The 13,018-nt window shown below is 48.7% G+C and overlaps 1 protein-coding gene across 1 annotated transcript in view; it reads right to left on the reverse strand.

Annotated features, from left to right (window-relative positions):
* The window catches only part of SRGAP3 (SLIT-ROBO Rho GTPase activating protein 3), a 251,993-nt gene that overhangs the window by 33,017 nt on the left and 205,958 nt on the right, over positions 1-13,018 (reverse strand). Inside the window, exons 12-14 of the mRNA XM_055414378.2 lie at positions 11,270-11,372; positions 6,193-6,253; positions 4,421-4,498 (exon numbers count right to left, since the gene is read on the reverse strand). Of these exons, the coding sequence (XP_055270353.1) occupies positions 4,421-4,498; positions 6,193-6,253; positions 11,270-11,372 (242 nt within the window). The remainder of the gene's footprint in view (positions 1-4,420; positions 4,499-6,192; positions 6,254-11,269; positions 11,373-13,018) is intronic.

Genomic DNA, 13,018 nt, shown 5'->3' on the forward strand with positions numbered 1-13,018 from the left:
GGCACATGAGAGAAAGTTGCTATTCCAACTTTGCTAGCTAGTTTCCAGGGAGGGAGGTAGAATCGTTACCAAACAGCCCTGCCTGTACCCTGCTCTCAGCCAGGTCACCTAGGTATTGCTCAAAGGCTGCAGGCAGGGCTGTACCCAGGGGAAAGTGAACACACAGCGTGTGCTCAGGGCTCTAGGGGAAAGTGCTGCTGGGTGGGGACATGGCAGGAAGCCCACAGGCGGTCTCAAGGGTGGGTCTCTGCAGCCAGGACCCTCCCAGCCCCATCTTGAGGCTCCGCAATGTGACAATCCCTCCCTGTGTTTCCTGCTCACACCCCTCTTCCTTGGGCAGGAAACAGATCTGAGAAAGACCAGGTCCTGAGTCTAGAATGTGTCAGACCCTAGATACAGTGATTTCAGCCCCAAAGCCAAACTCCATCTTGATCGGCACAGGGTGAAAGGGCCATCTACTCCTGTTCCAGGCACCCTTCCTCATAAGGAGAAATCACTGTCAGCTCTCTCATCTTTACACAGAAAGAGGACAGGAGATTGGTTTGTGGGGAAACAGAAGACTAGCCTGGGAGATAACAGTGAACCACAGCTCTCTCCTCGGAACAACCACTGACTCCTACCTTTCCATGATGTTTTTCCTTATTTTCCCAGAAGATTACAGGAAAAATCTCAAACCATGGTTACTTTAAGATGTATTGACGGCAAAATATAATAATAAAAATCATGTGTGTGCATGTGTTCAGTTGCTCAGTCATGTCTGACTCTTTATGACCCCATGGACTGTAGCCCACCAGGCTCCTGTGTCCCTGGAATTTCCCAGGCAAGAATACTGAAATGGGTTGCCATTTCCTTCTCCAGGGGGATCTTTCCAACCCAGAGATTGAACCTGTGTCTCCTGCATTCTACATTGGCAGGTGGATTCTTTATCACTGAGCCACCTGGGAAGCCTCAATAAAAACCATAATCCCAACTAAAACTGTGGTTGACTCATGTCAAAAGAAAAAGAAAGTGGGTTTAGGAATAATAAGCCAAGAATGGATTTCCAACATGTAATTATTCAGAAACTTAAGGAAAAGAGATCTGTGCTCCTTTCACCAGGAATGTAGGTATGTAGGTAAGAGCTTCACCCAGAGAGAGAAAGGAAGGGGCCAAGGAGGAAAAGACTCCTATCTGTTCGAACAAATGACAAAGGACAGGCACCCTGCAGGGATTAGAGGGTTTAAAATTTTTTAAATAAAAGGAAGAAAGGAAAAGTACACACTGCTCTGGCTTAGAGAGAAAGTTCCATCGCACATTATTGCACAGGAGCCCTGAGGAGTGGGCTTGGGGCACTGGCTACGGGGGAGCTGCAGGGAACCAGCATCCAGGCACGGAGTGAAGCCTGTCTCGGCAGAGGGGTAGAAAAGGAGCTGCTCCTGAGGACCAGCCAGGTCAGGAACCCAGACCCAGGGCGGTGAACGCCAAGAAACAGAAAGCAATTTATGTGAAATCTAGGCACCAGGTGCCCAGAGAATCCAGAAGGGGGTTTTCTAAAAGAGACATCCCAGGGACTTATTTTAGAATAAGCCATGCTTCCAGGTAGGCTCAGGTGGAGCAGAAGGACGAGGCTGGCAAGAGAATGAAATTCATTCTGGAGTGAGGGTGAGAGGGAGAGGAGCCCCACTGCACACGTGAGGCAAAGAAAAAGCAGAAGAAAAGCAGTTTCTGCAGCTGATGTTCGGGTCAGGTGATCTCTGTGGCCCAAGGCTTATCAGGACCAGAGAATTCTAATGTGCATATCACCCCTCCAAGGCACCCAAGCAAGTGACAGGAGGTACTGACCTTAGAAATCACGTTCAGGAAGGAAAGAAACCAGGGCTGCTGGGGTTGGGCGTGGCTGCCTGATACAACCGGCTACTTACTAATAAGACACTGGCAAGTAAGAAAATGCGACGGGGTTGGGGGCAGTCAGCAGGCTGAGGCAGCAGGCAATGAGTTTACTCATGAGATACAAGGGGTTCTGCATAGTGGGATGCTCCCAGGAACCAGCAAAGGGTCCAGAGGGCCGAGCTCTGCTCACTGGGTGGCAGGGGTGCTAAGGAGTCAAAGCAAATGAAGAAACCAAAACCTGGCTGGGCTGGCCGGCGACGCTGAGAGGAGCTCAGCAAAACGAGGAACTGCCAGTCCCAGCCGGGAGGATACCTCTTGCTCTGTGGGCTCTGCACGTGCTGTTTCTTTGGTCCGGAATGCCCTTTCCCCTCTTCCCCTGACTCTTACTCTTCAAGCCTCAGCTCAGGCATAGCCTCCTCCAGGAAGCCTTCTGAGGCTTTGCTATTCCTCCCTTTCACCCAAGCTGAGCTCGTGGCTCCCACCCACCACCTACCCCATCCTTGCACTGATCGTGCTGTTACCTTCCCAGCTAGCAGTGACTTGTCTCTTGTTCCTGCTGTATTTCCAGGTCCCAGTCCATCACCGAGTGCAGTGTAGGGCTCAACGGAGGCTTGTTGAGTGGATGAATAAATGCTTCAGTAGGAGCATGGAGCAGGGCAGTTCTGGAGCTCTCTGGTTCTAAGTGCCCCAGATCCTGGAGTGGAATCTAAAACCTAAGCTTCCTGGGACACTAGGAGGTCACTGAGAGTCACATCCAGCCCAACCCTGCTCTCCACACCCAGTTCCAAGCCAGAGTGCCCAGGGATGCTAGGCTTTGTGCTGGGGGCAATGGTGGTGACGGGCTGGTGTTTCCTCTACCCTGGAGCTAGGTCTCAGGATGGAAGCAAGAGGCCAGGGTGAGGGTGAATCAGGCCTGGCAATAAGCCAGGAGAATTCTAGGGCTGGAGCCTTGGGGAGAAGCCTGCTCAGAACACAACCATCAGGGACAAAGTATATACCTTCCAAGGCTATTTGTATGATTATATGGAAGAATGGGTAAGAAAGTGCTTTGTAATTTGGGAAGTGGTATACTGTGAGGAAATAGGTTTGGGATTGGGATCCTCAGACCAAACTTGGTATCTAACCACTCAGAGAGAAAGGCAGTAGATCAGAGTTGAGGAGTAAACTATGGAGATGTGATGCTTCCAAATGCTGTGAGACTAGAGCAGAGGTATTGCTCAGGATGCCCCAACACTGGCTTTTCTTTCCTTCCCAGGATGGACTTTGTTCAATAACCAGGGAACATGATGTTAGAAGTGGCTTCCCAGGTGGCACTAGAGATAAAGTACCCTCCTGCCAATGCAGGAGACATAAGAGGCATGGATTTGATCCCTGTATTGGGAAGATCCCCTGAAGGAGGGCATAGCAACCCACTCCGGTATTCCTGGAGAATTCATGGACAGAGGAGCCTGGCGGCCTATAGTCCATAGGGTTGCAAAGAGACGGACACCACTGAAGCAACTTAGCATTTATGCACGATGTTCGAAACTATTTCTTTGAACAGAAATGCCCAGACTCTAAGTTTTACTATAGGACCATATCTATCTACTATAGATATGCACTAGCAACAAAGTGGCAGAGCTTTTCCTGACCCTATTAAGTCCTTACTTTGCACAGACACTGCCACTGGCCATCTGTCTGCATCAGGGATCCTGAGGCCAAGGGAGGCTAAACCAAGCAAGCCACATTCTGGTGGACATTTGATTTCTGATAAGCTTTTATATCAAAGTGGGAACTAGGTAACCTCCCCAAGGAGAAGGGGGAATGTATGATCTCTTCCTCCCAATGCATGCTGCTGCTACTGCTAAGTCACTTCAGTCGTGTCCGACTCTGTGTGACCCCATAAATGGAAGCCCACCAGGTTCCCCCATCCCTGGGATTCTCCAGGCAAGAACACTGGAGTGGGTTGCCAATTCCTTCTCCAATGGGTGAAAGTGAAAAGTAAAAGTGAAGTCACTCAGTCGTGTCCGACCTTAGCGACCCCATGGACTGCAGCCTACCAGGCTCCTCCGTCCATGGGATTTTCTAGGCAAGAGTACTGGAGTGGCTTGCCATTGCCTTCTCCAGTTCCATAGCTTTGCCAAAAACACTGCAAAAAAAGTAAGAATTAAGAAGTTCTAAGTCACTCCGTATTATATATATTCTTCCAACTTTTCTAAAACACAGAAGCCTTTACAGATTCGCATAATAATTGCAAAGCCCTCTTTCCCAGCAACCACAGCAGGGTTCATCAGAGAAAGTCACCCATGTGTAATTGTAATTGAAAGTCACCCTGGTAATTGTTCAACAGTGGGGAAAAAGAAAAATTAAAAAAGGTTTTAGTGTTGCCCAATTTCTGTGGTGTAAACCCCCACCTTAGTTGATTTCAAGCTACCAAAGTAAAGTCCCTGAAGGTGAAGCTGGAAAGAGATGTTGATAAAAGCTGCCCCAGCAACACTGGCTCCAATAAACGCATTCATACCCACCCTGGCTTCCTTTGGACACAAGTTGGAGATGATCACTCAGTACTTACCTCTCTCAAAGGAATTTTTGATGTCATTGACTTCAACCTGAGATCCTGGCACTCTGAAGATGCCTTGCTGCTGGAGTCCTAAAAGAAACAAACAAAAAGAAGAAGAGGAAATACCTTGAGCTCATCAGACCACTGGGAACATGGATGACTCTCCCCACTGCTTGTCTCTTTCTCCCATCATCCTTTCTAAGAGTCATTCGCAATGGCCGTCTCCCAACAACAAAGGAGCCTTTACAATGAACGTTAGCTGGTCCAAATTCTCAGCCACGTTCTGCTTTATATGTCTATGGCCTCTTGTTCAGGCTTGAAGGAAACAAGAAATTTATATCAACACTGGACCAGTAAATAACTTCCACTTTAACTCCCAGGTTAGCTCAATCAAATAACTGGGTAGTGAAACGTTGCCTACCAAGGTCATCAGTTGCACTGTTCCAGGTAGCTTGACCTGAGTTAACAAATGCCACTGGAGTTTAACAGTCACAGAGATTTTGAACAAGAATGATTAATACCACTCTTTCAACCATCCCCTCGCCCATCACAGATTTTGTCTTTCTTCAAGAAAATCTAGAGTCCAGAATGTATGCTAACTTGGGATTGAGGAATTTGGGGAAGGTTAACTTATTAACAAGATGATCTCATTTTTTACGTGTTTCTACAAGGCCATAAAGAAGAGCAGACCTTGCTATCTGACACAGCAGTAACAACAAAACAGTGACCCACAAGATCGAAAATTAGAGGACCTCACTCATCTGAAAAGGAAATTAAGACTGGGATCCTTTCCCTGAGATTCAGTTTTCTACAGCAAATAACTCTCCACATTATAATTTACGGAAGTGTTTACCCTTAAAGGCAGGCTTTAAAGTTTGGTCTGTATATGCTCAATAAACGTCATTCATTTCTTTTGTTAACTAGTGCTGAACTTCTACCACCTGGGTCTCTTACCCTGTCCTCCTGGCTCAGTCCTGTCCAGGCATGCTGGCCTTCCTCCCTGCATTAGGCCATGACACTCACCATTCTGTCCACCTGGACTGCAAAGGTTGGCTTCTACTCAGATATCACCTCCTCGGATGTGATGGCTCTCCTTACAACCTTAGCCAAGTCAGCCCTGCCCTCCTCTAGCCGTTCTCTATCCCCTTAGTTAGTTCTTAGACATTATCACTAGCCGAAATTAGACTGTGTATCTCTCTGCTCATTCATTTCCTTGCCCTTCTAATTGGTCATGTAAGCTACCGAGGGCTGGCAGCCTACTTGTCTTGTTCATGGCTGTGCTGCCATTGTCAGAAACAGTGCCTGCTCTGCACTCTGGAAATATAATTTTGGAGGAATGAATAAATAAATTGATGGAGGCACACATTAAGTGCTGGAAACACCAAGAAGCAAATCCCAGACACTCTTATTTCCTTCATGGAGCTTGCCACAGTCTAGCAGTATTAGCCGACTGGATGGCCAACCTCAGTCAGAGTTCAAAGTGCAAAGCTCAGGGCTTGGGTGGGAATGAGGAAGGAGCTAATATTGTTCTCCCGTGAACCCTCCTTGCTCCTCAGTGTTCCCTGTCCCCAGGTCTTCTCACAATCACCTTCAGTCCCCCTAACAGAGAAGGTTCAATAAACAGCAGTCAGAATAGCAGCTGTTCTACGGAGCTTTTTCCCTCTCATAAGGAGAGCAGTAGCATGAAATCTACCAAGATGAAAATCTGAGTCTCATCTCTTATGAGAACAGCCTGGCACCTATTCTTGAAAGAGCTGAAAACACTGCCCTCAGATTAAGCTTACCATATAAATTGATGTATCGGATACAGCTCTCGACGACCAGTGGTATAGCTTGTCCTGAATCCTTAAGAAAAAAAGTCGTGAGTTGTATTGGACTTGGCAACCACCACAGGAGAGAAGACACTGCAAACACAGATTACGAACTCAAGCCAGAATATTAGTACCATCGGATTAGTAAGAAAACAAGCAAGGAACCACTAATTCTAAAGTCTCCACAAACAGTTAAAATAGGAAGTTTTCTGTTATTGCAGAAAAGGCATAGTTATGATAATTTTAAAGAAATGCTCTGTCTGCTTACTCAGCTGGGAAGGAATCAGGGCTTGGGAGGCCTCACAGGCACATGGCAGAAGGGGAGGGAGCCCACCGCGTGGAGGGAGCTAGAGTCTGCTCTCCAAGACTTCTCTGCCTCCCACTCCCCTCAGTCCCAACTCAACTCCATTCTCCCAGCATTCAGGGAAGGAGCAAGGACTCTGCCTAGGACTGCAGGACCTGCTGCCGGCATGAAGAAGGGCACACTATGGGAGAAGCAAGGCCGGCCCCAGGGGTCCTTCTGAGCTCTGAGAAGGGAAGACCAGCTCTACTCATGATGTAACAACCTAAACATCCAGACAGATAATTTGGTTTAACAGTACACACGTTACAAGGAAAACTAGAAAAAATTATTGTCAGCCACTGACCACTGAGTGGCCGCCTTAGTCAGAAAGGTTGACTAAGATGCAGCTCTAAACACAAGTATCTGGGGTGTCAATGTTAAGTTCAATGACATTTCCCTAGGCTGGCCCAAGGCCACAGAGAGCTGGGCAAGGAATCATTTTCCTTTGGATTCCATCATTGGTTGACCCTTTTGCTATTTCAGGCAACTTGCAGAGCATACAATCTTTAAAAAAAAAAAAAACAAGAACAATAACTCTTTTAAAATGGGCCAAATTAACTACTAGCCTCCTCAGAAGGTGAGGAAGCAGAAGACATATGTACTAGTATGCTCACGTAAAAGGGACAAGGGAAAAAACCATGAAATTGGATGGTTTTGTGGCTCCTCCGCACCCCACCTGGGAATTCTTTCCTTAACTAGAGTCACAGAGAGGATAATAAAGTGGACTCATTGGCAACAGGCAAGGCGGGCCCTGTGCTACAAGTCAGGACTAAAGACAGTTTCCATCCAGTTGAATGGGGCTAACGGACCTTTCCAGTAAATACCTGGTTCCTGGTTCGAGCATTTCTTCTTCCTCTGATAACAAAAAATAAACAGGCAGCAGAGCAGGAGAAAAAGAAAAGATTATGCAGGAGTAAGATCAGTTAGAGTAAGCAGATCCTTCAGAGTCCGGGAACGCCGAAATGCAATGGCAGCCAGTGAAGGGCCAGGGAGATGGCAGGCAGCCTACGAGGCTCAGGAGCTAGGGACCTGCCCCGCCAGCATTCCAGGGTGGCTGCCTTGGACACCAGAGGGCAAAGAGGCCTCTTTCAGTCCTTGTCAAAGTGCAGGAACAGTGAGCACTAAACCCTTCCCTAACCTCAAGTCTACCTTCTCCTCAACACAGGGGCTGTTTATTCACCAGCAATGAGAGCCCACCTAAGACCCCTTAAGGTGAGCCCAGCTGCCCACAGAAAGGAGGGACACACACTCTCAGGTGTCTACTGGGACTATCCCTGCAGTCAGCTCAGAGAACCTCGATCTTAGCTCTTAGTTAACGAAGACTGTATTTCTCAGGGGCCCTCTGGATAGGACCCAAGGGCAAGCTGCCTGGTTCCACCTTCATATGGCAGATCGTGCTTTCCCACCAAACAGCTGAGGCAGCAGGTCCCAGGTACTCACTTGACTTTGACCTCCTTCTGCCCGAGGACCCTCACCCCAGCACTGAAAAACCCTGAGGGAACCCAAAACTGACAAAATCCTGAGTGAGGGAGGGCCATATAGTCAGAACACCTTCGTGATCTTGCAGGCAGAACCAGAGCCTTTGCTTTCACTGAAACCACCCATTTGTAGGGGAGAACTACCTTCTTTTTCTTCCCGTACAGGCAGCAGATCAGGCTCTGGGGTGCATACTACATCTCATTCAGCTCCTGGGGGAGGCCACCCCACTGACTGAGAATCAGGAGGATGTGAGCCTCCTCCCCGGTGTCACCCATCCAGCCCCTGGCATCTCAGCTGCTAGGATTTTCCTACATTGGTTGAGCCCACCTGGACCTGGGACAGCAGTGACAGATGGTCAGATGGGGACCGTGGGCGCTCTCCACAAAGCCCAGGCAGCACTCGCAGCTGACACTCCCCTGGTCTTACTCTGAGCCAGGCAGAGCTCTAGAACCTGGCATGAGCTACTTATCTGATCCTCGTCACACACTCGCGTGTGTGTGTGCTCAATTGCTTCAGTTGTGTTCGACTCTATGTGACCCTCTATGGGCTCCTCTGTCCGTGGAATTCTCCAGGAGGAATAACTGGAGTTGGTAGCTATTCCCTTTTCCAGGGGATCTTCCCAACCCAAGGATCAAACCCAGGTCTCCTGCATTGTAGGCAGATTCTTTACTGTCTGAGCCACCAGGGAAGTCCCCTTGTCCCTCTAAACCCTCATAACCATGGCATTTCCATGATGTTATTTAACTGACAAGCCTTTCAGAAGTTTGGCATTTCAGAGATGGGGATTCTTAGTTCATGCTGAATCTTCTTTCAGATGGCATGGGGATCATAAGAGGAAATTAAATTCTGTTCATAAAGGTTGAAGGACTGAGTGCATCACACTGCCTTTTCATTTTCTGAGAGTTAACCATCCTTGAGATTGGGGCTCCACTACTGCAGTCTGTCCCCAGACTGAGCTCAGAGAGGGCGCACAGAAGAGCTGGTTGAACTGCACTGAAAATGCGTGGTACAAGCACATGTGACTACAAAGAAATGCAATCGCTTAACAAACATGCTTTGCTTCAGTCAAACTATCCCCTGAGGAAGCTGTGCTCTTATTCCAGGGATGGGCCACTGCCCAGCTCTCTAGGGTGTCCTTCTCTGGGGGCTCTTTTCAGAGCCAATCTCCTGGCGCCCAATGCAGCCTATACCTCTTGCCATTCTGTGGCTCTAGTGGCTGCAAAGCTGGACTCTGACTCTTCTCATTCCAAAAGCCTGTCCATTCAAAGACAAGGTTTTGGCACCGCTGACAAAGACGCTTGTTGCAGGCTTGCGGGAGACTGACCAGGTACAGCAAAGCCTATAGATGCAGAAGGACTGACTTCCTCCAAGAGGCAAACATGCCCGTGGGTGTTGTGACTGTCAGGGGAATAAAGTCAGATGACTTGATTGTCACACATTTTATGTACGAGTTCTCCATTCAGAAATTGTTGCACTAAACAGAACACCTTTGCTTTCAAATGCAATCAGGTGAGAGCGCCTTTCAAGCGTCCTGACAGATCGCCTGTTTCCAAAACGCTAAGCGTATTCCAAAACATGTCCGTGTCTCTGAGGTTTCGCTCATTCTCTTCCTTCTCTCAGCAGCTCCTCCGTCCATCCTCCCCTCTGCTGACACTTTCTTCAATGCTGCCCCTGCCCCGGCGCTCACGGCTCTTCCTGGTCTAGAGTGCTCACAGAACTTATTTCTGTACCGATCAGTCACCAAGCACTCATCTTGAATCACCTTCCACGTTCAGCTTTCTGCGTCAAAAACCTCCTGCATGACACGATAAATTCCTTGAGGGCAGAGAGTAGCAAATGGGCCTCAGTCTCTCCTCAGCTCTGGAGTGCGATTTTTTGAGAAGCAAGTCTTGTAGGAGCGAGGACGGAGAATGAAGGAAGGGCTCTTGACACAGCCCTCTCCTCCCGTGACCTTCTCGATGGCAAACTGCTCACTCGGGGTCACCTCCAAACAGTGCCCCTTTCCTGCTGCACCCAGCAGCAGCACTCTGCCTTTTGGTGTCCGCCAGGTCTCCCTCCTCTTGAGGTATCTGAGAGCAGCCGCTGCTGTTTCCCACCCGCCGGGCACTCCCAACTGGGGCCCTCCTGCCCCCCTTTCCCTTTCCCAGAACTCAGTTTACAGGCAGAGACAGCCCTGGGACCCAGGCTGATCCTGCCCATACCCCCTCCCACACCTGAGGCCGACCATCTCTGCCCAGTAACGTCCTGTCTGGGGATGGAGAGAGAGCTGGAACAGAGGCAGCCTCCAACACTCCAAACGTGTCTCAGGCAGGGCCTGGGAGCCTTCAGGGCCTTTTCTTCTGACTGACACGAGTCTTATTTTCTGCAGTGAGTGTCTTTGTTAGATAGTGGCAGGCTTCCAGTAACTGGTAGGGACCTTCCTCCTGCTCCCCTAAGAAATGTTCAAAGTGCCTCTGCCCTTCCCTGAGGATATTTCCCACCTGCTACCTTTCCAACTCCATCACCGTCTTAACTCGCTTTGAGCTGTTCTATCTGGGATGGCTTGATCCTGCACCCTTTGCAGCCGAGAAGCAAGAACAGAGAAACTCACTGAAGTGAAAACCTTCCTTTTCGGTTTAAGGTGTAAAGGGTTTAACCTGGAATTCTAAAGGGACTACTTCATCTCTTTTCCCTACTCCCAAACTGACTCACAAGAAGCAAAACAAGGTGGAAGGGTTGTCTCTTACACAAATTGAATGTGTGTCCTTTGTTGGTCTATTCTCAACTTAAAAAAAAAAAAAAACACTTGTATAAAAATATACTGTTACACAAAGCAGGGTTTTCCTTTGTGTTGCTTCCAACCAGTCTGCTCCTGGGAGACCTGTGTGTGACAGGAGGTAAGGGGGTTTCTCTAACTGTCCCTCAGCCTGGTCAGGACTATAGTTCCTCAAGCAGGGGAGTGGGGCTGACAGCCCTCCCCACCCCCCACTCAGCCAGGGCTGAGAAGCAAGGGGAGGCACTCTTAGAAACCACTGGTCAGGGACGAAAGTGCCTCTGAAGCTACAAGCAGGCCACCAGGAGGACCAGCCAGCTACATGGCCTGGCCAAGGACTCAGCTGGAAAGTTCTGGTTGGTCACATGTCAGTCTGTCAGTAGGTTGGGGCAGGGCTGTTGGCTGGGTTAGGAGGTAGAGAGAGGCTGCCATTACATTGGGCACGTTCGCGGACTCCATGGCTCCCCAGCAAGTACCTTAATGAACGCTTCCATACAGCCGTTAAATAGTTTATGGCTACACACTGAGAGAGGCCTAGGTCTCCTCATTTTCTGTGGTTTAGGGGGAAGACAGGGGGGCCTAGGGGAAAACGGAACAAAAGAAATCAAGAAAGCAACCAAGGTAAACATACAATGGGGGAAGACGCTACTGTAACCCACGACTGAAGGAGAACACAAAATGCAAATGGAAGGCCTGAACCCCCAGTGCATTGGTGCCCAGTGCTCCATCTGAAGGCCTCTGGATGTTCAAGGGTGTCTTAACTGATCCACAGTGTCAGGCAGGACCAAGGCTCATGTAACACAAATGCATTCTACATTATGGGAGGGCACAGCACATGTCCGGGAAACCACTGAAACTCCAATCAGAGGCTGTCATCCCACAAAGCTAACCAGATGGAGGGGGAGTCAGGGGTGAGATGTAACCTGTAGCCGAAGAAAGCAAGAGACTTTCAAAGATGATTGGAAGGGTTAATTTTCATTGTTTTGGCTTAAACGCATCAACGAGTCTCAGGTCCCGATTTACCGGGCTACTGACCTTCCTAATGCCACTAAGCATTTCAAATGCACTTGACTAATCTTTATTCCATTGATCTAAGAGCCAGGCAGTTTTTATTCTCATTTTAGAGATGAAGAAACTGATGCCAGGAGGGAGGCTGCAGCTTCTTCTGGGGCCCCCAGGCACCCAGGGTGAGGACTATCTCCTGTTCTTTAGTCAAGTACACTTTCAGTTAGTGTTTTCAAATCCACTATCATACTTAACATCAGCTTAACCCTGCATGTGTGGCCCCATTTTACAGAGGCCTAAACTGAGCCCTAGAGTGGGGAAGTGACAGAGATAGGCTCCAAACTCAGCCTCTTTGGCTCTAAGCCCAAGATTTTTCCCATTGGGTCATCCAACCCAAACTCACCCATTCCATTAACCCTTGCAAGCAGAGGACTGGGGGTTCAGGTTGAAAGTGTCTTGCTTGACTTTAGGATCTCCATTCCCCGTGCTCGCTCCATCTTGGACACAGGGAGGGGCGATCACATCACAGTTCACCAGCAACAGTGAAACAGCCACAAACACTGAACCGGTTTCCAGAGTTGCTCACATGCATATGCCTGTGTTGGCTTATTTGCTCACCTTTCACCACCCAAGTTGGCCTGACTCAAAGCTGCCAGCCTTCTAGGTCAAAGGACTTTCAAGGGTTAGGAGGAAGACCCCTAACCAAGAGACACAGTTCACTTTCAACTGGCTGAGCTCACAATTTGGGAGGTACCGAGGGGGGACCCAGCCTGACACAGATAATGTCCATGTGTGACGAACAGAGACCTGGGCCCCCCACGTCTTGATTGATTTCAGTGAATGGGCAAGAAATCATACGTGCTGTGGAGCCCATCAAGGAGATGAGACTCACACTGCCTTGCTCAGTGGCCTTGTTCGCCTGTCTGCTTCAGCAGCCCCACCATCAAAGGAACTCAGATATCAGCTTCCTCTTGGTGTCTGAATACTGAGCAAATACTGCTAGCTCCAGGACATGCATGGGCAAAGACACAGTGGAATCCAAATCTCATGCCACCCAAACATTGGAACCAAAAATAACAGCACAGACCAAAACTTCAAAAAGAAACAACAGGCAAGGTTATTTTGAGCCCATCTTGGATCTATGTCAATTTGGTTAGCTAAGTCCATGTCATTTCTTTTTCACAAGTTACTTTTTTTTTTGAGGATAAGGGCACATGACA

This window comes from Moschus berezovskii, chromosome 24, assembly GCF_049115385.1.
Source record: "Moschus berezovskii isolate FMDL1 chromosome 24, NW_MosBer_1.0, whole genome shotgun sequence".
In the NCBI taxonomy this organism is placed as follows: domain Eukaryota; kingdom Metazoa; phylum Chordata; class Mammalia; order Artiodactyla; family Moschidae; genus Moschus; species Moschus berezovskii.